This window comes from Bombyx mandarina, chromosome A1, assembly GCF_030267445.1.
Source record: "Bombyx mandarina strain Sakado chromosome A1, ASM3026744v2".
Taxonomy (NCBI): domain Eukaryota; kingdom Metazoa; phylum Arthropoda; class Insecta; order Lepidoptera; family Bombycidae; genus Bombyx; species Bombyx mandarina.
Window position 1 is genome coordinate 12277615 of NC_143234.1, and position 27118 is coordinate 12304732.

Genomic DNA, 27118 nt, shown 5'->3' on the forward strand with positions numbered 1-27118 from the left:
ATTAGTTTTTGTCATCATATTATTTTGTCCTATACAACTATGGAATGTTCCTTACAACTAAGGAACATTCTGTACTTAGCACATTTATTTTGTTTAGTCGTGCGCACATGGCTTAAGTTACAAGCCAGATTTTTTTATTGTTATTTATTGTGTATCTTTTAAGCTATTGCATAGCTTTTATCGCGGGCTTTGAGCGCGGCGACCGAATCAAGATATTACGTAACCAAAATAAAACCTAACACTCCGCCTACCATGTAGCTCGCGTTCAATACATTCACACGTTGCGCTTGTGTAGTGTTTGTTTGTGAATAAGAGCGCGGCGTGACGTCACACTGCATGCGCATCATGAAAAGTCTGCCCATCTCTCTCTCGCGCGGTCTAGCTTATGAGTGTGAAGGGGACAATTAATATTTTGCTTTTGTTAATGTTTATAAATATAGCGTGGTCTTATTTTATTATTATTGTTTTAATATTAAATTATTATTGTCTAATTATAATTGTATAATTTGATAAAAAATGTTATGCAATAGCTTTACCGCGGCAGTCCCCGAGTGCCACACGTGTTTTTTTTTAGCTTGTAATTTGTATTGTGTGCCTAATGAATAAATAAAATAAAAATAATAATACAGGTAACCCTTTTATAAAATGGTAGATATGTTTCTACAAAGTCCCGTGTTGTGCCAAAACGTGTAATATTAGACTAGAAGCCACTACAAGAACGGAGATTAAATTTTCTGAATAAAACATCTCAACTATGCCTGTATGTATTTTGTTACCTAGCGTGCATAAAAAATAAGCATTAAAATTTCGGTTATTCGCATAAATAGTGTGTTCATAAGTGCATAATGTAGTTTCTTAAAAAAATTAACCAAGAATTACGTTATCGCGTTGTAGAAGTATCGTGTTATAAGAGGGTTTTGGGGAATTTTTCTTTTCGTGTTAAAGTGGAACTGTGTTGTAATACTACGTTATAGGCTATTTGTACTTAGTCTGCGACCCATTTTTAGTGAATGCCTTTGTCAACCTTTACGTGAAGAAGAGATGGAGTGGTGCTATTCTAAGAGATCACACAACCAACCCAGTGGATACGAATAAGTGTGCATTTTCAAATACGTACTTAACAAATGTTGGTTAATGACTTAAATTATAATTTGCGTAATTACTGGTGGTAGGACCTCTTGTGAGCCCGCGCGGGTGGATACCACCACCCTGCCTATTTCTGCCGTGAAGCAGTAATGCGTTTCGGTTTGAAGGGTGGGGAGCCGTTGTAACTATACTTGAGACCTTAGAACTTATATCTCAAGGTGGGTGGCACATTTACGTTGTGGATATCTATGGGCTCCAGTAATCACTTAACACCAGGTGAGCTGTGAGCTCGACCGCCCATCTAAGCAATAAAAAAAAAACCATAGTACTGAGACTTGGAACTCATATATTTAGGTAGGTAGCGACATTAACACGGTTGATTTCTATGGGCTACTCAAAAGTGAAGATCACCTTTAGACTTACATAGTTATGTGAATATTGAGTTCTACGCAATGCCAATTACATTTTACAAATTGCAACTCAAGTTTACTTTGAATTTAATATATCAAAATGAAAAATCTTAGATAAATTCGAAGAGTTCTAGTAAACTCGAAGGAACTGCGAGAAAAATATTAAAAATAAAATTAGTGCCTTTGTAAGATTTAGTAAAATAAGATTACCTTTTGTTTGCGACTGTACGTGCAGGCACGCAGACGGCCAACGATTTCTGTGTGTTAATGTACACAACATAGACTGCGTAGTTTTAACTAGATATTAGTGGCTTAGTAATGCAGAAATGTGTTATGCGGATGCGATTTGAATTATTAGCGTGTTAATTACTGATTATGTATCATATATTATTTATTTAACTATATATAAAGATGAATTGCTGTTCGTTAGTCTCGCTAAAACTCGAGAACGGCTGGACCGATTTGGCTAATTTTGGTCTTAAATTATTTGTGGAAGTCCAGAGAAGGTTTAAAAGGTAGATAAATATGAAAATGCTCGGAATTAATTAAAAATAACAATTTTGTTTTCCCTTTGATGTGTCCCCCGTCGGTCTTTTATTTATCGATTGAGGCACTACGAAGTCTGCCGGATCAGCTAGTATTATTATAAACTGTAATGGTGTTGAGTTGATCGACAGCCCGACAATCCTTGGAAGGCTATGTCAGTGTTACCGAACGTGTATGTGAGCTCACGGGGCTCTAACCTGGTGATGATGCTAACAGTGCTAACACTAGATCCCTAGCAAGAGCAGTGCTTCGCAGAATCTACCAGCGCAATCGCGACCCACTGAGAAGATCCGGCGAGAAACTCAGTGGGCTGTGTCTGTGGGTTAGTTTGCTTGCCGAATCCTTTGTCGCAACCGACGGGTTCGGGGACGGTAACTGGTGCTTGAAGTAGCTAAAAGCACCGTTAGTGGATCGGGAGGAGCCGAAAGGCGACGCCGACTGTTTACAATTCGTTTCACAGGATCGGGTATGTAGTTACAGGGCGGCCACGACAAGACGGTTTCCGTGTCGTGCCGCTTTCTCGAAATGGGGTAAATGAGACAACTATTTGTACGAAGAAAAAGAGTAAAGCCGCCGTATAGGGTATTTAATAAAATATACGCGTTTTAAATGAAATGTTTATTCAGATAGGCCTGGCGTTTGGTGGTGTCTTGCGCCTGCGGACAACAACGTAAATGTACGTGTAGACACTTTTAGACATTAGATCGAAGTCTGAACTGTATAAAGATTGTCTCATCCTTCAAAGGCCGCCATCACGACAGTAATGACCGGCATGCTGATATTTACCCGTGAACGCTCACAAAACAGCTTACAACCAGTAATATGCAAATGAAAAAATACGATTTTCAATCTTGTTTATTTATATTGTTACATACATTGAAGTCGTCGTGGCCTAAGAGATAAGACGTCCGGTGCATTCGTGTTGAGCGATGCACCGGTGTTCGAATCTCAGGCGGGTACCAATTTTTCTAATGAATTACGTACTCGACAAATGTTCACGATTGACTTCCACTGTGAAGGAATAACATCAACAAACAACAAAAATTATAATTTGCGTAATTACTGGTGGTAGAACCTCTTGTGAGTCCACGCGGGTAGGTGCCACTGCCCTGCGTATTTCTGCCGTGAAGCAGTAATGCCTTTCGGTTTGAAGGGTGGGGCAGCCGTTGTAACTATACTGAGATCTTAGAACTCATATCTCAAGGTGGGTGGCGCATTTACGTTGTAGATGTTTATGGGTTCCAGTAACCACTTAACACCAGATGGGCTGTGAGATCGTCCACACATATAGGCAATAAAAAAATATATATTGGAAAACATGTGATGACAAAAAAACTTCTTCAGCTATTTGAATGCGTTTAAAAATATCGAATTGTTGATACTAATCTATATATATAAAAATGAATTGCTGTTCGTGTTGTTAATGTTCGGTACATATCTTCTTGAATAGATTTGTTATTTTACTGCAGGATTTAAACCCGTTTGATTGCATTATGGGGCGTCGTAGGCTTTTTATTTATTGTCCTTGTACGGCCTACCTAATGGTAAGTGGCTAAGTGGTAAGTGACCCATGGACTTCAGCAATGCCAGGGGCAGGACCCAGCCGCTGCCTACCGTTAAGGATGATAACGTTTGTATTGATCTGTGTGCTTAGTGCAAGTTTTTTAACATTCTCCATAGCGTAAAAGTTTAGCGAAATTTTGTATGGAGTTGAAAAGTTTGCATACGGTTGCCGCTAGGGGCGCTGTACCAACTGCATACAAATTTGAGTTAACTTTTAGGCTATCGAGAAAGTTAAAAAACTCGCACTGAGCACACTGTCCTCTTCCCATATTGGCCACAGATAAAGTTGTTCAGACTAGAGTCGTCGTGGCCTAAGCGATAAGACGTCCGGTGCATTCGTGTTGAGCGATGCACCGGTGTTCGAATCTACCCGCCTGAGACCAATTTTTCTAATGAAATACGTACTCAACAAATGTTTACGACTGACATTCACGGTGAAGGAATAACATCGTGTAAAAAAAAATCAAACCCGCAAAATTATAATTTGCGTAATTACTGGTGGTAGGACCTCTTGTGAGTCCGCGCGGATAGGTACCACCACCCTGCCTATTATATCTCAAGGCGGGTGGCGCATTTACGTTGTAGATGTCTATGGGCTCCAGTAACCACTTAACACCAGGTGGGCTGTGAGCTCGTCAACCCAGCTAAGCAATAAAAAAAAACCATAGTACTATCGGTTTCTTAGGTAATTTGGGTTTCTTCTTCTCAGTCGTAAGCACTCTTGACAGAGTGGTCGTGGTCATCACTTCGGGTGGTGGTGCGTTTCACCAGACGTCGCCATTCCTCGCGTACCCCGGCCCTTCTTGTGCACAATTTAGGTTTTCTCTTTGCATAATAAAACAAATTTCGGCTTCCGAATAATATATATTGGACACAACAAATAATTGAAGCCTTGCTTTAAATTACAACACGACTTAAATACAATTCAATATATTTATAAACTAACTATAGTTACATCTCAAATATCAATCTAGCTTAATCATTTTTTATAGTTTGAAATATTGTTTTTGTTATTGACGGTGCGAGCTGAATTTAATCTGTTATATAGCCAAAGATTATATTATGTGGGCCGATAATGTGAAATCCAGTAGCTTCGTTTTTAAATCGATAAAATAGATCTAATGTTATTATAATGTTCGTGTGTGAATGATATTCGTAGAAGACGGTAAAGTTTTGTTATTTTGAAATATGAATTTATCAATTTTATTTTAAAACACACATTTTACTTACAACTGTTATTTTATGTACGCCGAAGATTTAATTACTGTCGCGTATTCCTTTTGTAAGTTTATAAGGTCGGATCTTTTTTTTGTTTTTTAGTCCAAATGATTTAATATATTTGTAGATGTAATAGAAAATTAAAGTTACATTGGATTAATCAATCAATCAAAATATCATGTTTAGTGGTTAAAAATTTAAATTTTACGAGTGATTACGCCATTAACTAATATCATAAAGAATTGGTTATTATGTTCTTCAAACAGTATATAATATGTACTTGGTAGATAAAACAGTGATTTATCGAATGATAATTTCGGAAACATAGACCATTTTCAAGAAAAAAATAGTGTTTTTTTATTTAACAATAGAACTACCGCGGAATACAAACTAACAGACACGCGTTATCATAATATAGATATGGTTATAAATATTTTAATTATTCTTATTTAGATTTTTATGTTTTTGTCGTTCTTAGGCCTCGTTCGTGGTAGCGCTGTGTTCTGTGAAAAATAAAAACAGAATTAATTAATACGAACCAGTAAATCCAATTGCATATGTGGGGAGTGTTATTTTTATTACGTTTTTTTCAGTTTGTTTTTTTGGGATATTTATTTTGCGCCTGTTGCAATGGCAACATTCTATTAGGTTTAGAAAGAGATAGCAGTTTAAGGTTAGAGAGGGTAGTTCGAAAAAAGGAAAAGTTTGAGAAATACGTGTACGAAGTGATTGTGAAGTAAAATAAAGAATTTCGCTATATTCATCCCACTTTTACTCATAAACGATCCCACATATATATGATCTTATATTATTTTATATTATCACTGGGGGCTTTTGTTACCATCGAATTCCTCATCATTACTTGATCAGGGCTTACAGTACTTATTTATTTAGATACCGAGACGAAAAAATATTAAAGTAGCATCATGCCTTTATTGACGGGTGAATGACTTCTATGTAATGTATCCATCCAGTCTCTTATATCTATAACACAGGGAATCTTCATTTGGGGCCGGAAAAACGGCGTGATTTGTTCCCAGTTAATTATTATTAAGACTATATCTGATATCTAGTAACCGTCGGGGGCCATGTGAGCTCATGTGCCCGCCAAATTAATTAATCATAAGATTAATATCCGATTTAATTAAAAAAATTCAGAGGAATGAAGGAAAATATTCAAATTCAGAAGAAGACACCCGTCTCCTATAATTGATCTTCTGAATTTTCGATTTGAATCATATGTCCTCGTTCTTACAGCGAGCCTAGCCACCATACAATTGTTTCCTGAAGCTTAAAAAAATCCAGGACCAATTTAGAATCTCTCGTTAAAGTTCAATATTACGTGAACTTTTTTTGTTACAAAGTTTCTTTCGTGTTTTCCGGTTTTTCGTTTGTATAATATTAATGTTAAGTTTAAAACTGAATTAATTACGTATGTTACTTTAAAATTATTATTTTTTTATTAGATTGAAGATTTAACGGGGATTTCCACCTAATGTATTAACGTGAAAGCGCATATGATGTCAATGGACTCCTATTACCACCATCTGTCGCTCGCTCTGCAGCTAATATGTTTTAGAAAAAATCTGGAATTTTAAAACACACTACTTTTGTGTCGCTTTATTTGTTGATGTTCATGTTTCTTGTCAATGTTTTTTTGCCTACGATCAGATTATGAAAAAAAGCTCCTTAACTGTTCTTTCGACATTCTTTAACTTATCGCGTGAAAGCTTTGCAAAAGACAACGTACTAAGTTGATACATCAATGGGCTGTGACATTTTTTTAAGCTTTTACATCCTGTAAATGCATAAGTCATATCCCTAAATACTCTCTCTGGCTGAGCCCTGTGAGCTCGCCTACACATTCGGTAGAGCTAACATAGCCTCTCGAAATTACTAGCAGTAGGTAAGCCAAAACAAAAACCAAAATAAATATCATTATCATGGATTTTTTTAATTGATTCAGAAGCCTAAAAGTACTTTTTTAAAATATGTCCTTTGTTTTCTTACTATTCTACGAGCATACGGCCCACCTGATGTTTAGTGGGGACTGACATTTATGGATATCTATGGCCGAGTGTTTGAGCAAGGGTTTGATTAATTTTAGTGACATTTTCTATATCTTCAAAAATAATATTAGTTCTTTATCTATAAAATTTCAAACAAAAAAGGGCATAGTTTTAGTATTAAATCATCAAAAAGTTTAACTTTTAATTTCAAAAGTTCAATGGTTTAGATGAAAGCCCTCGGTACAGTGGCGGCTTGGAACACAGCGCGCGGTGTTGATTATCGCTTGATTGAGCCGACACAAGAGCGTTAATCTAATCTTTATTCGTACAAACTTGGCTGCCGTAACCGCAGAATCGTAAAAGGTCAAGAAGTTTAACGAATACTTGAGGTATCTGTAATCTTTGAAACTCTGAGGTATAAAGTTTTTTTTTTAATTAAACTGGTTTATTGTGTTTTTCCTGGACACTTGTTCTATCTCGCAAAATGGGGCTGGCGACGGGGAGAATGCGTGAAAAGGCTTTAAGCGCGGTCGGCCCGGGGACTACACCGAGGTAGCTGTTCGGATCATTAATGCGTCTATCCGTTTTGTATTGAAAACATTCTCAAAAATAAAACGCATACAAGGTGATTCGTAATAAAATAATTACAAGTATTCTTTGGTACGTAATTTATCAGCTTTTGAAATCAGGTAACGGCGTCCGTCGTCTCTGGGGGAGGCCGGGGGCGATTGGACATGTCTTTTACGGTTTTAAGAACTTATAAGATCATCAACTATGTGCGCTTATCAGTGGTCGAAATTGGACTATAATCCCAGATGCCCAAGATTTATTTTGTATTTCCCTTTCCTGATTGACATTTTTACTTGTGAAGCTAAAGCTTTATTTGATACTACTAATAAATCTGGTAGGTATTTTAGTACAATCTCAATCAATCAATCCCGAAGGGTCATCAGAATTTATTGTCTTAATTGTTTTGTTAATTTTGAGGTTGTTCAGATTTAAATCTGTAATGACGATGCCTTATTAACCATTTAGTTACAATGTATAGTTATAACCGTATTGTTGTGTGTATTGTGAATAACGTATGATTTCTTTACAACTGAAATATGACGTAATAGGGATTGGCGTTAGTCTAAGATTAAAAAATTAAAACGATAAACTAATTTTAGTTTTTAACTGAGCTACTAAAACACAAAACACATTAATTATAGTACAAACACTACGATCTAGATTTTCTATTTTCAATAGAATCTACAATGGCATGCATTGAGAGCAATAGAGAGCAAAGAGGAAGAATTGATAGAGGAATATAGGAAGATCTCAGAGCTACGATGCTTATGCATAGAGTAACATGAAAAAGGGGAAACCGTGGTACAGATTATGTAATAAAATTGGATGTACAGCATATCATAGACAATTCGTGGATGCCGTTACTGGCATAGAGACATGAGGCAGTATTGTCTATTGCATTGGAATCATGTGTATGTTTTCGTTCGTAAGTGAGGAAAATTGGTACCGAAGAGTCTCGAAGACACTATTCTTTTCTAGAGAGTTCTAGTTATCTCAAATTCAAAGGACGCAGGAAGGTGAACTATCGACGGATGGATGGATTGAATGGTAGCGAATTATGGCTGCTGAGGAGTTGCTTTGAGCAAATTGGATTGATCCCGTGTGTGCCCTTTTTAATAGCGCTCCACCTCAATCCACTACTTGGAATTATTGCAATCGTGACAGTGCGTCTCCAGACATCATTACTGTCAAGTGCTATCCAGTTTTTGAACTAACTCTTGTGGTACATAATTTTCTCAGAACTCTTTGATACATCATGAAGTTTGAAAAACTCCATTGCTTCAGCAGAAGCTTGGCCGTGCCTTTAGCAAGACCACTCATCATTAGGCTAGCGATATCCTTTTAGGCCTGCAAAACGATTAAAAATCAGCGAAACTACACGAACTTTTCGTAATAAAAAAAATAAGTCCCAAAATATTATTACTATGGGCTCCAGTAACCACTTAACACCAGGTGGGCTGTGAGCTCGTCCACCCATCTAAGCAATAAAAAAATAAAAAAAATTTAACTGTGTTCGTCGGACGATAAAGCGATTTCGTCACGACCAAGTTTATGGCAATGACAGTGTCAAAAAACACTTGACACCTAACACACATCCTTGATACATTAAACAAACATCATTAATTTCCGAGTCTCAACCCTATTTCTTAGTTTGGAAACATGCGGAGATACCTTTAGACTAAGATGGCAATTACTATGGTGCTATGGTAATACGTGCAAAGTTTGTACATTATAAAACAGTGCTGGAAGAATTTGACAGTGACAGAAACGTTGACAGAAAGTCTGTGCTCGAAATGTTTTTTATGTGCTGCATCAAATTTTACAGATTACACGTGAACAGTGCTGGAAGGTGATGACAGTGACAGAACTACATGACATTGACAGGTCTTCGTTCAGTTTACCGTCCTCCAGCGCGTCCTCGGGCTTCGACGATCGTTTCCCCCAAGCACCCCTCAGATTTGTCCAGCTAGGTTCCCTCTTCAAATAATAAGCGCCTGTTGGTTTGAGTATGATGTTGAAACTTTGAGTCGAAATGTTATCTCAACGGCAGACAGTCATCTAGTCTCCACAATAAGACCTTTTATTGGTGGTAGGATGTCTTGTGGGTCCGCACCGGCAGAACTCACCACCCTGTTTATTCATGCAGTGAAGCAGTAATGCGTTTCGGTAGCCCACTGAGTTTCTCGCCGGATCTTCTCAGTGGGTCGCGTTTCCGATCCGGTGGTAGATTCTGCGAAGCACTGCTCTTGCTAAGGTCAGTGTTAGCAACTCTCCGGTTTGAGCCCCGTGAGCTCACCTACACACGTTAGGGTGAAGCTGAAATAGCCTCTCAAGGCTATCAGCATAGGTAGGGAAAAAAAAGCGTTTCGGCTTGAAAAGTGGTGGGGCAACCGTTGCACTGTCAAAATCTGAGACCATAGATCTATTATCTCAAGATAAGTGGCGGCATGTTCGCTGTAGATGCACTTGTAGGTTGTAGGTGTAACCACTTAACATTAGATGAACCGTGAGCTCGTACATCAACCTAAGCAATAAAAGAAAAAATCTATTGTAGACACTATCACTAAATCATCAGTGAGTGTTTTTTACTTATAATTTTGTGAGCATTTGAATACTTAAGTAACCAATTTTTTTTAGAATCGATTGTTGTTTACTACAATACAAGCAAATAAATTTAGTTAATTATTGATTAATTGGGAATTCAATTCACTTGAAATACAACCTTATTTTATCTACTTTGAAGCGGAAAGTCTGTTGCCTCTGAAACCTCGCAATTTCCGCGCTGTGTTTTATATATTTTTAAAACAGTTACGCCGATCTCGGCTATGATCGATTTGCTTCCGCCCGTGAATCATAGCGTGAAATGCTATAGTCTAGTTATATACTTTACAATTATGAGATTGCATAGTGGAAAGTTTGCTTCCGTATCGCTGCCAGGGGAAAATCGCCCGTATTGTGTTATCGCTGTAAATGTAGATGCTCTGTGTCCATTTGTCTACAACTTAGTCTACATCTTAGTCTGCATCGCTTGAGTTTTTCTTACGCGACCAAGACAAAAGACAAAAGAGGAACAGTTTTTTATCAGGATTTTTTTTCTCACAACTTTCAAATAAAGTATTTAATGTATTTTACAAACAAATGTCACCCCACGCAGCAAAGCAACTACGTGACTTTATCAGATTCAGGCGGTTTTTTTATAAAGTTTTCGGAACTCTAACTGGTGGTAGGACCTCTTGTGAGTCCGCACGGGTAGGTACCACCGCCCCGCCTATGTCTGCCGTGAAGCAGTAATGCGTTTCGGTTTAAAAGGTGGGGCAGCCGTTGTAACTATACTGAGACCTTAGAACTTATATCTCAAGGTGTGTGGCGCAATTACGTTGTAGATGTCTATGGGTTTCAGTAACCACTTAACACCAGGTGGGCTGTGAGCTCGTCCACACATCTAAGCAATAAAAAAAAAACTCTATATTGCTCACATAATTTTTGTTTTACTAACAAATTGTCTAGAAGAGTTTGTTATTAGCATTTTGTCCGACAATAATCTTAGTTTAATTATGTATACGGCTTATTCATTTTGATGTCAAACGAATTATCCTATTATAATAATGCAAATTGAATCATAGTCACTCCGTGAGCAAACCGCATTTAAATTTGATTTAATTTGACAAAAGATGAGATGCTCCGAAAAATTATCTCCAAATACATTCCAGTCTTGTTTTATGACGGAGAAAGTCAAATTAATATATTTTACGAGTAATAGATGAAATTTCTTAACGCTTCGAATGTCAAAGCGATATGAAACATTATTAGCTACGTGTTAAACACGAAATGTTATTTAAAACGATTTTAATAAGCCGCACACGGTTATTGACTGTCAAGCTTAAATTTGAAAGGAAATAAGCACGTAATTCTGGGCATTCTTGTCGGAAACACTTTTGTTAATGTTATTATAAAAAGAACAAGTTTTTTTTAATTGTTATGGACGAGCTCACAGCCCACCTGGTGTTAAGTGGTTACTGGAGCCCATAGACATCTATAACGTAAATGCGCCAACCACCTTGAGATATAAGTTCTAAGGTCTCAGTATAGTTACAACAGCTGCCCTTCAAACCGAAATCAAAGAATCGAATTGACTGGTTACCTTTTTAGTAATTCGTTAAATTGTAATGAAATTTTAAAACAAAAAGCCCTAAAACATACACAAAACTAATTCATTAATATCGATCCAGTTATTTAGGACTGGATCAATGACAAAAGTATTTAGACGTACCGTAGTATTGTATTTATGAAGATGTTAGTGTCTTATATTTAGGTAAATTTACGAATTATTACTCTTAGTCAGTGCGTGACTGAGAAACACAGAGAAAACCAACATCTCTCCGCAGATCCTGAGATTCGAAGCGAGCTTTAAGGAATAAAACCAAATAATTCGAATACCAGAAATGATCAGAGTTACGAGGAAACGTATTGATGAATTATTAATTAACCGAAGTTGGCTCGCATCGATCGACGATGCAAGGAAGTCTGGACCAGCACGATGTAAACGGACCACTCTTAAATATCTAATTTTGCACGCACACTTCATAAATCATCATCAGTGTAAAATTTATTTGGGACCAAAATGTACCACTACGATGTAACTACAAATCAATATAACATTCATACACGATTGAGATTATCCACAGATACCCCATTGTTAATAAACAATAAATCGCGACCGTAAATCTCATATCTAAAGCTGGTGGCCGTAGGCTTTTCCAGTTTCTCCAGAACAGATGGGCGAGCAAAGGCTCAGCCAGGACAGGTGGGATTTGTTAATAGCTGCCCGAGCGCCTCCAAAGGAGATCTAACAACTCAAGAGCAGCTGCATCGTGAATGAATCTACTACCGGATCGGAATCGCGACCGCTGAGAAGATCCGGCGAGAAACTCAGCGGACTGATGAATGAGATTACGTGTTTAATTCAATTTGATTTCAACAACTAATGCGGTGGCGTGTTGTCAGAAATCTGGAAGGCTGTCTCAATACCCACCATTGTTGAACATAGGTTTGACCGGTCTCTTGCCCCAGGTTCCGTGAAGGGCTGACCAGGCCTTTTTCTCAGGAGCCTCGATGTGCTCTTCGTTAGGAACCTGTCGTAGAAACATATGATTCGAAGCTAGTAGATTCGATCCAGTGATCGTCTAAAATAAAATATGTTCAGAACTAAGGTAGCTCTTTTTTTTTAGCTTTTTTTACTGGTGGCAGGACCTCATGTGAGTCCGTGCGGGTGGGTACCACCACCCTGTCGATTTCTGCCATGAAGCAGTAATGCGTTTCGGTTTGAAGGGTGGGGCAGCCGTTGTAACTAAACTTGAGACCTTAGAACTTATATCTCAAGGTGGGGGGCGCATTTACGTTGTGGATGTCTATGGGCTCCAGTAACCACTTAACCCCAGGTGGGCTGTGAGCTTGTCCACCCATCTAAGTATTAAAAAAAAACTTAGCATAGCTTTGTGTTGACCAGACTTACATGGATCGATGTGGGAATATTCAGTCTAGATAGAGCCTTTGGTAACGAAGATCAGAATTAAGAAAAAGAGGCATTTATCACTAAAGTAGTAGTACAATGACGACAGCATTGAAGATGCTAATGCCGTTTCTATAACGGCAATCACATTGTGGTGAAATGAAATAAGGTCGTTTTCGCAATATCATGTCGAACGGAGAACGCTCACTGCTGGATACAAACCGCTCCTATACTTGCAAACACGCTCATCACAATAATTGCATGTGCCGTTTTTCTGTGACCGTGAAACCGGAATTGTCACCGGAAATAAATAATATTTTCGTTAGTTTACCTGTTGGTAAGGAACGAGCTGCTCTACGGCATCAATTTCTTCGTAGTCCGGTTCGATGCTGGACCTCTTGCCCCAAGAACCGTGAAATGCTGCCCACTTCTCCTACGAAAACATCAGCGTATTTATTCAAACAAATGTCTTAACAAAACAACATACTGTATCGATAACGTAATGTGTTCATGTATTATATGGTTGGACGAGCTTACATCCCACCTGGTGTTAAGTGGTTACTGGAGCCCATAGACATCTACGACGTAAATGCGCCAACCACCTTCAGATATAAGTCCTAAGGTCTCAAGTATAGTTACAACGGCTGCCCCGCCCTTCAAGCCGAAACGCATTACTGCTTCACGGTAGAAATAGGAAGGGTGGTGGTACCCACCCGCGCGGACTCACAAGAGGTTCTACCATCAGTGTATGTGTGGGTGTGTGCAAAACATGCTCGCTTTGCGTGTTAATATTACGGCCTTGTTACTCTGTCCCACAAGGGCCTCTCGTGTTCTAAGAAAAATTGACCTCATGTGTCATGAATGAAGGCACTCGCGTTGGTATGTATGAGGCTAAATTACCTATGTGACATTGTGCGGAAATCTTACGGTAAATAAACTTACAGGTGCCCGTTTTCCCCAAGCAGAGCTCATATCTTGCCAAGCGCGTTTGCCCCAAGCAGAGTTCAAGTCTTGCCAGGCACGTTTGCCCCAAGCAGAGCTCATATCGTTCCATCCTCGCTTTCCCCAGGCGGAATTCAGATCCTGCCAAGCGCGCTTGCCCCAGGCCGAGTTCAGATCTTGCCAGGCACGTTTCCCCCAAACGGAGTTCAAATCTTGCCAACTCTTTTTCTCCATAGCTTCATCATCATTGCGCTTGCCCCACGCAGAGTTCAGATCTTGCCAGCCTCTTTTACCCCATGCCGAGTTAAGATCCTGCCATGCGCGTTTGCCCCAAGCTGAGTTCAAGTCCTGCCATCCGCGCTTGCCCCATGCTGAGTTGAGGTCCTGCCATGCGCGCTTGCCCCATGCCGAACTCATGTCTTGCCAGGCGCGTTTAGCCCATCCACTGTGCAGGCTGCTCCAGGCTCTCTTGTCATCTTCTGTTAAGTCCACTTCGTTGTCGGTCTGCGAAGATAAAGGTTAATTACATTAGCTTCTATTTTCTAGTTAAATAGATATTTCGGGAAATGTTGAAGAAGGCTTCGTGGTATCGTGGTAATTTCCATAAAAGATTTTGTCTTGAAAATCACGAAATGAAAATGCACCGACCGAAAGGAATCTGTATCGAGAACACATTTGTTGTCTCTCGTAAACAGAACTTACGTTGAGAGTGTGATTATTTGAACCGGTTACCGGGAATTGCGTCTTACAGGAGTTGGTTGAGCATTTGTCCGGCTTTTTATGCGGTAATACGGCGCTTCGAAGGGCGCAAATAGAAGTTTTATAGGGCTGCCACGTGGTATTCATTTAAAAATACCCAAAAATAAATTCGCCTCATGGATTATTTTTAAGATATATCTGGATTGCTTGAAAATATGACATATTATGTATATGCTCTTCACTGGCCATCGAGGATCATATACAACGAGAGTGTCTTCATACAAATTGATACATGAATTCAATTTTATAACATGTTTTATATTCACTATCAAAGCTGCTAAGTCTATTAACTAGGATAATTGATATTGTTGTGCGATTTTTTCTACCGTACTTTTCTTATCAAGGTGAGTAAAAGACCAGCACGATGACCACTTTGTACCAAGCGAGCCATCTGCTCTATTAAAATATAGAGAAAGACATATTTTAGCTACGAAATTGTACAAATTATAAAATGAAATAACTTGTCGTAATATTCAATGTCGCCTTGAAACACCATGGAAACTGTTTTTCGTAATTCGTTGTCCAAAAAATTATGTTATGAGTCGTGACAGCCCTGACTCGGCAAACAGAATCCCTTACTACAATAAACAGACGTTCTCATGGATGCGCCAGTCGAAAATGTAATGTGTCTTATAATAATATTATTATCATTAATGAGCTTTTAGTAACATGATATTATCGCTCGTGGGTAAGGAGTGTAACACACGGAAGAATGTATCCTATTAGATCCATTACTAAGCGGGTTACAAAAAATACTTTCTCGTTCTCTTATTCTGTTTGAACTGTCTGGTTTTGAGTCATCGTGAACACTAATGTTAACGGCGCGCTGCGCTGGTGTCAATGCGGTTAGTCTGTGGTTTTTTATTATCTGTGATACTACATTTCCGATCCACTCTCGCTGCTTTCAAGCTCTTTAAGCACTGGTCACCGTCCTCTTCGAACTCGATGACCGAACTAACTCATAGACATAACCTATTGAGTTTCTCGCTGGATCTTCTCAGTGAGTAGCGATTCCGATCTGACGGTACATTTTGCGAAGCACTACTCTCGCTGGGGCTAGTGTTAGCAAATTGTCATGTTGACCCTTAGGTTACCAGCGAATAGATAGGAAAAAAGGGCGCATTGCACCCCTCTTATTTCAGTGTAACTAGACGATGACCGACCTTAGCTCGTTTTTTTTTTTTTTGATAACGCCATCTTGTTGTGTCTTTAAAGCAGTTAGTTGCTCTCAATTAAGAAAAATAGTATTATTATTCGCCAATAGATGTCGGGAAGAGTCATAAAGTTCATTATCGGTAAAGTTGATAATTGAAAACACGAACAAAACAACATTTTGTGAAAATAAATCGTAGCTAGATCGATTTATCGCCCCCGAAACCCCCTGTATACTACATTTTTGTTTTTTTGCTGAATCATCTTCAAGAACCAACTAGCGTTGTCGTCATGATAGATGAAATAAGTTCGTATAACCACAAACAGTTGTAACTTTTTTATGTTTGTAATTAATCACAAAATTATAAATTAGATATTGGGATGTGAATAATACTTAAAGACGCGATTTTATTTAGAAGCGATTTTTTGAAAACTCCTGGATCCGTGTTTCTTGTTTCCTTTTTCTTGTGTTCCTACCTAAGCTGATGGTCTTGAGAGACCATTTCAGCGTAGCCTTAACAAGTTAATAAGTAGGTGAGCACACGACGCTCAAACCTGACGACGTTGCTAACACTAACCCTAGCAAGAGCCGTGCTTCGCACCCACAGGATCGCAAACGCGATCCACTGGGAAGATCCGGCGAGAAACTCATTGGTCTGTGTTTATGGGTGTCTTATTTCCATCAGCGACTGATGAACTAACGTCCCACCTGATGGTAAATCCTTTAGGTGGCGAGTGTTCATTGGCAAGTTTGCGTTACGGTCTTTTAGTTTAAATAACGTAAAACACAAAGTTTAATTTTTATTGCCCTTGTAAGTAGATGAGCATACGGCCCACCTGACGGTGAGTGGTTACCGTCGCCCATGGACCTCAGCAATGCCAGGGGCAGAGCCAGGCCGCTGCTAACCAAAAATAAACAAAACAAAAAAAATATATAATGTTTTGTTGGTAAATTTTAGTAATTAACCATATTTATGTAAGCTTTTTTTCTCTTTTAATTTGATTGAGCACCAATTGTCCTGATTGTCGGGGAGGTGAAGGGCAGACCGTCTTCAAACTCAATAGCTCGTGAAAAGACTCGTAACGAAAGTACTCCTGGTATTTTAGAGACATCATCCTCGATCCTTGAGGCCATTGTAAGCCCATTTGACAAATTGTGTTTTGTTTTGTAGGACTTCAAGACTCTGGGCTGACATAAATAAAGGCGGTAATGTTGTTTTTTAATATTTTTTTTCAATTGTGTGTTCTATGTAAACTTCACTGTCGGATATTACGTGATAAACAAACACTAGAGGATGAAGCTTTGCTCGCTTTTTTTTTTTTTTTTAATAAATTGCGTTTTTTAGAAATTATATTTAAATACGAATTACATATTGATATTAAATTATTTGTTATTTTCTTTCAATAAAAAAAAAATGTATATGTTTAAGTTGATTATCGATAAAGTTGATTATTGAAAACACGAAAAAAAACAACATTTTCTGAAAATAAATAGTAGCTAGATCGATTTATCGCCTCCCAAATCCCATGTATACTAAATTTCATGAAAATCGTTGGAGCCGTTTCCGAGATTCAGATTATGTATATATATATATATATATTTATATACAAGTTTACAGATATAAGATAAACTTTGATTGCCAAGAAGGTGATTGAAGCCCACAGAATGTGCCAGCTTCAAATATAAAATATGCACTGCGAAAAATTATTGTGTTACCGCAAATTATAGATTTTAGAAATTTTCCCTGTAACTTTTAAAACTTGAAGAATTATCAAACGCTGCTGATGACCATTGACTGACCTGTGGCGCAGCGTCATGATGAGGCTCCTCGGCAGCCGTGACCAGAGTGGCCACGCCGAACACCCACAGCGCGAATAAACACCAACGCATCTGTGGACAATGAGAATAACATCCTTCAATTATATCAGTCTCCATCAAATTAAATCTATTTCTACACGACCCCTCACATACAGGAGGAGTGTACCATTTTGAAGGTACATGTATGTTGGTTTATTTATCCAGCTTAACTATTAAGTATCCAGCTTAACTATTAAGTCCTTACATGGATTTGCATGTCGACTGACACAGGTTAATTTTAACCAATGTTAAATCAAGTGGGAGGTACTCAATTCGGTTGTATTTTTTTTTCATTTTCTAGGTGACTCGATTTTGAAAGTTATTTCATGATCTGTAATGTAATATTTTAGTTGAGCTTAATAATGTAAATATAATTAATTTTTTTATTCTCAGAGATGTTCGTTCAATAGTGCTTTGACTCCTACGCATTTAACGGTAGGCAGCAGCTTGGCTTTGCTCCTGGCATTGCTGAAGTCCACGGGCGACGGTTACCACTCACCATCACGTGGGCCATATGCTCATCTGCCTACAAGGGCAATAAAAAAAACATCTGTAAGCCAATGGTTTTTCATACCGAAGACCACTGGTTTGTAACTAATCTAGAAGACAATTTGACATAATATAATCTAAAAATAAATACAAAACACAATTCGTTAGGATTTTTTCTAAAATTTTCTTGTCAATAATTAATTTATTCCATTGCTTGTTAGCTTAAAATTTTTCTAGATGCTTCCATTCATTATTTGCTTGTGATTTTTATCCTCATTTATACGATGTTCGAGATATTATTTGAGATTCGGAGATCAAATATATTAAAAAATTATAAGGAACTGTAGCGTCAGTGGCGTAATGAATAAGACGCCCAGTGTACTCGTAGCTAACGATGCGATGAGTCTTAGGTGACATCCGCAGACAGATACTATTTTATTTCTAAACTAGCGACCCGCCCTCGCTTCGCTTCGGAAACATTAAAACACACATGAAACAATAAAAAATAAAAAATAAAAAAAAAAGTAGCCTATGTTCATGAGGGACAATGTCGGCTTCTAATGGAAAAAGAATTTTTCAAATCGGTCCAGTAGTTTCGGAGCCTATTCAACAAACAAACAAACAAATCTTTCCTCTTTATAATATTATTATAGTATAGACAATCTATTTAATCAAAATTATTGTTTTTAATTTGCTTAGCAACCAGTAGTAGCTCTGTTCCTGCTTAAAAGGTGTTATAATATAATAGTATTGAGACTTTGAGGTCTCAGGATGGCAACATTGACGTTTTAACGTCCAAGGATGTACTTTGTTTTTATTTTTTATAGCTTAGATGGATGGGCGAACTCACGGCCAGCCTTGTGTTAAGAGGTTCCCGGAGCCCATAGACATTTACAACGTAAATACCGCCACCCATCTTGAGACATGGGTTCCATGGTCTCAGTATAGTTACAACGGCTGCCCCACCCTTCAAACTGAAACGCATTACTGCTTCACAGCAGAAATAGGCAGGGTGGTGGTGCCTACCTGCGCGGACTCCTCTAGACGTCCTACCACCATTAGAATGCCATGTACTGCCAAAAGAACACCCACGAGATGAACGAAAGCACTCTATCCGTTCGAAGTTCGGTATTCGCAAACAATATAAACAGGAGAAAGCGAGTACACCATTTCACAAAGTGTCGCAACAAACTATCTCAGACACTTAGACACTCGCCGACACGTACGTGGAGTTTCAATTTACATCAAGCACTTGGCAACTCGTGTGAGACGACTATGAAAATCACGTTCGTCTAATAATTGAATTAATTCAAACGGTTTCTTTGTTTCTAGAACTTCGGTGTCATCAATTATGTGAAAATTTGTTTTTTCCTGGCTGACACTTGGTCGCCCACCTTTCTTGAAGCAAAAGCCTCCGTGCCACCATTAATTCCTCAATCATAAAAAAGTGAGAGTTTCCAGAGCGAATTTGAGTGTAATATTACTTAGTCTGGCCATAAATACTGTTACAATTAAAAATAAACAAAATATTACATTTGAATTTGGAATCTGTCATTTTTATATGATTGCTCATTGAGTTTTCTCATTTTGGCGCCAATACATTGTACAATATTTTGCGATATTAAAATGGAGTGGGGTGATAAAGAGAACCGAATCGCTGTGATTGCATTACACAAAGTAGGTATGTCTAACTATTGTAGTTGTGGCGCAATAAGTGTTCTTTTATTTAAAAAATAAAGCAACGTCAAATATCGTTGAAATTTTTGTCAAAGACCCGAGCGGGGCCGGTGCGCGCCGCTAGTTTTTAATAAAACAATGGATATTATAACATCAAATTCAGTTTTGCGCGTCACATTGTCGTGTTCTCGCATTGCATGTAACTGAATCGTTTGAGTATCAACATTTGTCAATCACACATTACAAATAAGGGGAGTAAGTAATTAGCGTCAGTGACAGAGAGAAAATAAAGAGTGGTAGGTTATGGTAGTGGTATGGTCATGTGAGAGAAGTTGTTTGTACGGATCTTTTGATCTTTTTTTTTTCCTACCTAATCTCGTAGCCTTGAGAGGCTATTTCAGCGTAACCTTAACTAGTAGGTGAGCTCACGGGGCTCAAACCTGACGACTCTGCTAACACGAACCCTAGCAAGAGCCGTGCTTCGCAAAATCTACCACCGGATCGGAAACGTGACCCACTGAGAAGATCCGGCGAGAAACTCATTGGGCTGTGTCTGAGGGCTAATTTACTCGTCGAGCCCTTCGTCACAAGTGACGTGTTCGACAAGAACGGTGCCCGGGTTTGTACGGAGATGACGTATGGGCTACGATAGGGCCATACTGCGCCGACTGCACGTATAGGGATAAGATCATTAAGGCGAAGACCTTACTCGTCGAACTCGACAAAGAGGTCGACATGCAATCTAACCCATTCATCAGCCCGCTGAGTTTCGCGCCGGATCTTCTCAGTGGGTCGCGATTCCCATCCGGTAGTAGATTAATTCCCGAAGCAATTGCTCTTGAGTTGTTAGGTCTCCTTCGGAGGCGCTCGGGTAATTGTTAGCAAATCCTACCCCTTCTGGTTGAGCCTTTGCTCGCCCACCTGTCCTGGTGAAACTGGAAAGGTCTCCGGGCCACCAGTAATCTTTCAATCACAAAAGAAAAACATCACAATGACGCCATCGTTGATTTCCCGTTTTTATTATTAATATTCCAGTTTTTCCTCTATAATAGTGTGGGGGTTATCTACAGAAAAATAATTGCGCAAACGATATTTGGGAGGCGAAGTCGTGTTTAAACTAATTGCGAACAGTTTGTCAGTGTTGTTGAACATTCGACCCCTAAGCAATGTCCGGTGTCGGCGAAAAGCATTCCCACCGTCCTTCCCGATAGTCTGGTATAGGTCAATCCTTTAAAATTTTATATCAATTATGTTAATGCGCTCTGTACTGAGTTCAATTACATTTACGTCACGTGCTACCCACACGTGATCTCAATGTTAAATTTTAAATGAGTTCCAAACGAAGTGACATTATTAAATGCGAATTTAACGTTTATTAATTTGAAATTCAATTTCAATGTTGGATTAATTTACGAATAAATTTTTTATAGATTTTTTTTAATTTTGAGCAATTCAACAACAAAACGGACGATAGCTAATTCCTATCATAAACATTTATCTAGTAACACAACATACTTCTATAAGTATGTTGTGTTACTGTACTTATATATACAACATACTTATAGAAGTATGTTGTGTTTTAATCACACCTTTTTAAGAGACTAGCGACCCGTTCTCGCTTCGCCTGTGAAACATTAAATTTTATTATTGATAGCTAAGTCCTGCGATGGTACCCGCGGTTATTGTCGTACCGCGGGTGACGCCACGGGGAGAAGCTAGGTTAAAAAAAGTAGCCTAAGTTACTCCTTACATCATCAGCTACCTATTAGTGAAAATCTCATCAAAATCCGTCTAGCCCTTCCAGAGATTAGCCGGGACAAACAGACAGACAGACAAAAAATGTAAAAAAAATTATTTTGGTGTATGTACCGTGTATATATTCATATGCATGTAGTAAAAAGCGGTTATTTCAATATTACAAACAGACACTCCAATTTTATTTATACGTATAGATGAGCAATGGAGCTAACTATACGCACCGTTTGCAATAAGCACTAGATCCATAAACATAATTGGAACTGCTTCAAATCGTTACGATACATGAGGTCGATATCCCAACTGAACTATATGTGAATTGTTTGAAACAGCTTACATTGGAAGCTAAATAAAGCCATAATAATAAAGTCGTAACAATGGCTGCGCTAAATTCAATTCCAACATCACTGTTTCAAACACGCAATGAATCGCGTTAAGCCATTCCGATAGTGGACGATGTAAGCTAGTCTATTCGAGTCAAACAGATCACCGCGCAATGAGTTAACTGCAAAAAAAAGGTTCGCTCCCTCACTAATAACCACGGGTCATAGGTTAGCGAGAGATGTGACCTTTCTATTAATAAAATGCGCGGAAAATGTTTTATGCTGACGTATTTATATAGTACCTACTAGATGACCCGGCAAACGTTGATTTGCCATAAAATAATCTAAATACACGCACGTTCTTGTCATACGTGATCCACTTTTCATCACCAGTTATCAGATTCTTCAAAAATGGTTCGGTTTCATTACGTCGTCATAAAGAATCACAAAAGGGTACACGATTCATTAGGTTTCTTTCATTGAGCTCGTGAGGTACCCAAATATCGAGCTTTTTTGTGTACTCAGTTTTTTTCAAATGCGCCAAAACTGTTTTGTGGTCAATTCTCAGTTCTTCAAATTCAAATTCAAAATCATTTATTTCAACTTAGACACTCTTGTTGAATGTCAAAATACAAATAACAATGTTAACTCTACCACCGGTTCCAAAAAAAGCCACAGTCCTGAGAAGAACCGGCGAAACAAACTCAGAGGGTTTTTTTTTTGTTGTTCTCAAATATTTTCTTTTTTTTAAATAAATAAAATATTTACAATAAAAGCTACGTTGTAACTACTGATATGCTGATCTTACACCACTTTTTCAAAAACGGTATCCATTTTATCCGTAATAGGGCGACCAGAGCGACGTGCATCTTTGACATCAAAATTTCCGGATTGAAAACGCTTAAACCAAATTTGTGCTACTCTCACAGACACTGCATTAGTTAGGTTCATAAGCATCGCAATTTTTTTTCGCGGCTTGCGTTGCATTTTTACCTTTTTTGTAGTAAATTTTTTAAATGTAATTGAATTTCTTCATTAGATTCACTCATCTTGACAGTACGAAAAATAAATAAAAATCACACATTTTCCTAATTTGAATTTGGAATTATCTTCTTTAAAATTTTAATTTTTAATGATACCAAAACCAGCCATATACAAATAGTATAGCCAAAGGTATTTTATTACAAGTCCATACATACTATAATGCGAAACCACTTTTTCCCCAACCTTTTATTTATATAAAGATAGAGAAGGAGTGCATAATGCTAATATCTTTTTAAAGTTATGCATAAAAATACATTAAATCAATAAATAAAAACACGACACACACTACCTAATATAAAGTAACTAATATAAAGTTGATGCCTGAATCGGTGAAGATACTGTTAAGAAAAGTTGAGGGGACGACATTACTCTAAGATCTTACACAGCCTCTGAGGTAAACTACGTCTTTGTTCTTCCTACCTATGCTGGTAGTCTTGAGAGGCTATTTCAGCTTTGCCTTGACGTGTAGATGAGCTCATGGGGCTCAAACCGGGAGTATTGCTAACACTGGCCCTAACAAGAGCAGTGCTTTGCAGAATCTCGGATCGGAAACGCGACCCACTGAGAAGATCCGGCGATAAATTCAGTGGGCTGTGTCTATGGGTTACTTTACTCGACGAGCCCTTCGTCGCAAGCTACGGGTTCGGCGAGGACGGTGGCCGGTATAAACTACATCAATGGACACTGCGGCGTATCAAAAATGATTCCATCAACCATTAACTTTAAAGTTGTTTAAGGACGATATTTGCATCTCCGCAAGTCAAGCGACATGCACAGAAAACTCGACGAAAACTCAACTGTTTAAAGTCGAGATTCCAAGAGACGAAATGTACATAGCACATTTTAGTTTTGGTGTAGGATATATGTCTCCGTAAGGGCTCAACTTCATTGTATTTTACCCTGAGTTTGAACAATAGACCTCATGATATGTACCGACATGAGATAAATGTACAGGGCTAGATTACGAATTTTGTATAATTTTAATGGAATTATTATTATATTATAAACTTTATACAAATTCCCGAGAAGTAAATAGAAAAACAGAAGCTCCGTGGCTGATCTTATCTTTGTCGTTTCCTGCTGTACCACTAAATAGTTCTTATGAATTGCTTTAAGGTGGTAAAGACTAAATAGTATGATCATTATATCGAGGGATAAAAGGTTATTTGTTTTAAGTGACATTTCGCTTAATAGATATGCTACCTTAATATTTGTAATTAAAGATGCGTTTTATTTGGTTATTTAACAAGTCGATGTTTTGAATTGACCTTCAATTTAGTTTACCCTATTCAAATAGCTGGAGAACTTTTTTGTCATGATATATTTAACATTTATATTCTTTTGGAACGAAGTTCCTTATGTGACGATGCGGAGGGGTAACCTAACCGGGAAAAAACGTCCGTAACGTAAGATTTTTGTTAGTAATGCACACAGTGTACGACTTAACTTTGTAATAACGTACAAAAAATAACATTTTTTATCATTCATTGACCATGATCTCAGAGCGCTCGTTTGCGCAATCACTAACTCTTATGCAAACAACCGTGAATGAAGTGTACCACAATAAGTTCGCACGTTACCGAGTGACCGTGGGTTGTTGCGAAACCTCCAGTTTTATTTTCTTTATTCTTCGAATAGGGCTTAAAATTAATATTTTTATAATAAGGAGCTTCGTTCCTATCCGGTGTCCCAGGACACCACACATCTTTTTTTTTATTGCCCTTGTAGGCAGACGAGCATACGGCCCACCTCATAGTGAGTGGTTACCGTCGCCCATGGACTTCAGCAATGCCAGGGGTAGAGCCAAGCCGCTGCCTACTTTTGTACTTATTTATTATTTTTATCATTTTAAAATTTTAAACATTAAATGGTTCTGCCGTATATTTGCAAAGATGTTGCTTGAATCAAATACCCATTGATACGTACATGAACTGTACAAAGCTATATAAATACTTCGTTAAATGCTTACATCGATACGACGAGAACAATCATCGTTCTACAAAAGGAATCCATACATTACAAATTCTATTGAACGTGTAATACTTTCAGACGTAAGAAGAAGCTTGAGAAGCGTCCTACGTCGCAACGCAGTACCGCCTTGAACCCTTTTGATGTCACAAATATTGTTTTGTTAAACAACACCAGCGAACACGTGTTTGATTATCATCACCATCATAGTCGGCTGCTCTCGACAGAGCTGTCGTGGTCATGTGGAATCCTTGGTGTTATGTGGTTACTGGAGCCCATAGACATCTACAACGTAAATGCGCCACCCACCTTAAGATATAAGTTCTAAGATACAGATACAACGGCTGCCCCACCCTTCAAACCGAAACGCATTACTGCTTCACGGCAGAAATAGGCAGGGCGGTGGTACCTACCCGCGCGGACTCACAAGAGGTCCTACCACCAGTATCCTACCACAGTAGAACTTATATCTAAAGGTGGGTGGCGCATTTACGTTGTAGATGTCTATGGGCTCCAGTAACCACTTAACACCAGGTCGGCTGTGGTGAGATGGTCGACCCATCGAAGCAATAAAAAAAAAAGTAGAAATAGACGGATTTGAAGGTTAAATTTATAAGTTTTTAATTTCTACCAAAACTAATTTAGTTTTAACGTAAATGCCTATTTTTATCATGGTAAGGAGCGCGTCGTGAAATGATCACTGTCGCGGTCGGAGCCAGGCGGAACAAAAGTTATTCGAGCAATAGGTCCTTTAAAATTGTCACTTTGCACCTCTGACGTCCTCAGTACGTTTGCTACTTTCTGACCTGTCACGGAAATTTCAGTTGAATAAAACTGGAAAGAATAAAATATAAAATAAATGATGTTGTGTTTTCATGCGTATGATAATTAGTTTGTATATTTTTTTTTATGTCGAAATTTCAAATGTGTTAGTTACGGCTGCTTCTCTATTGAATTCGGAATGAGCGACTGTTTCGCGGCAAAATTTGTCAGCACTATCGCTAGCCACTGCGGGCTTGTAATACAGGTAACCCTTCTTTAACACGAAGACGTGTTGTAGTGGAACCGTGTTGTATCATTCTCCTAAACCCTCTTATAACACGGTAATTCTACAACACGATAACGAGATTTTGGTTAAAAATTATTTACAACATAACATTATATATTATACACAATAAATGAGAATAACCGAAATTTTACTGCTTATTTTTTATGTTTAATAGATAGAAAAATATAAAGGTTTAGTTGAGGTGTATCATTTAGATACTTACTTTGTACTTACTGGCTTCTAGTCTCATACGAGTATAACACGGTAGTAGGAACGTATCTTATGTTTTATAAGAGGATTTTTTTTTTATTGCCCTTGTACGCAGACGAGCATACGACCCACCTGATGGTGAGTGGTTACTGTCGCCCATGGACTTCAGCAATGCCAGAGGCAGAGCCAAGCCGCTGCCTAGCGCTTAATACTCTCCACAAGCCTCTTTTGAAGAAGGACATATTTACATAATTATTGTACACAGCACTATATAGTACTTATATATAATTCATATTATGTCAAATCATATCCGACAAGGGGGACGGGGCAATGCAAAGCCGCGATCGCCCGAAACATGTCTTGCCGGAATCCCCGGATCCACTCCGGTGCTTTTAGGACCCTCAAGCACCGGTCACTGTCCTCGTCGAACTCGCCGATTACGACGAAGGGTTCGACCAGCGAATTAACCCATAGACACAGGCTTCTGAGATTCTCGCTGGATTTTCTCAGTGGGTAAAGATTCCGATCCGGTGGTAGATTCTGCGAAGCACTGCTCTATCTAGGGCTAGTGTTAGAAAATTCTCCTCATGTTGAACCCGTCAACTCACCTATCCGTCCGCGCGAAATTGGAATAGCCTGTTAGGCTATCACTGAATAGGTACAAAAAATGTCAACTGACTCGTATAATCTATACTAATATATAAATCTGCAGTGGTTTTTACGGATGTTCCGTTATAACTACTGAACCGTGCATCCGATTGACTTGAAACTTTGTATTTATGTAGAAAATACATGTGCTTAATGGATAGGTTAATATTAAATGAGTGTTGGACTCCCTAATAATAATGAAATTAAATAATACTGTTAATTTTGCTCAGCGAAGCGGGCGAGTACGGCTAGTATAATATAAGGCCTGTGTGCTTACGATTAAAAAAAACAGTTTGAAAATAAAATACTCTAATAATTGGCTTTAATACTGATA

General features: G+C 38.3%; 1 protein-coding gene across 2 annotated transcripts in view; it reads right to left on the reverse strand.

The window, feature by feature from the left end:
• Positions 1-4956: 4956 nt before the first annotated feature.
• PTSP (prothoracicostatic peptide) overlaps positions 4957-27118 on the reverse strand; it is an 80568-nt gene continuing 58406 nt past the window's right edge. The window contains exons 2-7 of one of the 2 annotated variants that reach the window (XM_028179835.2): positions 17566-17655; positions 13854-14357; positions 13243-13344; positions 12435-12534; positions 9304-9396; positions 4960-5326 (exon numbers count right to left, since the gene is read on the reverse strand). In XM_028179835.2, coding sequence (XP_028035636.2) covers positions 5298-5326; positions 9304-9396; positions 12435-12534; positions 13243-13344; positions 13854-14357; positions 17566-17655 — 918 coding nt within the window. In that variant the 3' untranslated portion in view covers positions 4960-5297. Of the gene's footprint in view, positions 5327-9303; positions 9397-12434; positions 12535-13242; positions 13345-13853; positions 14358-17565; positions 17656-27118 lie in introns of both variants that reach the window. The other variant, XM_089739219.1, reaches the window with a different exon arrangement.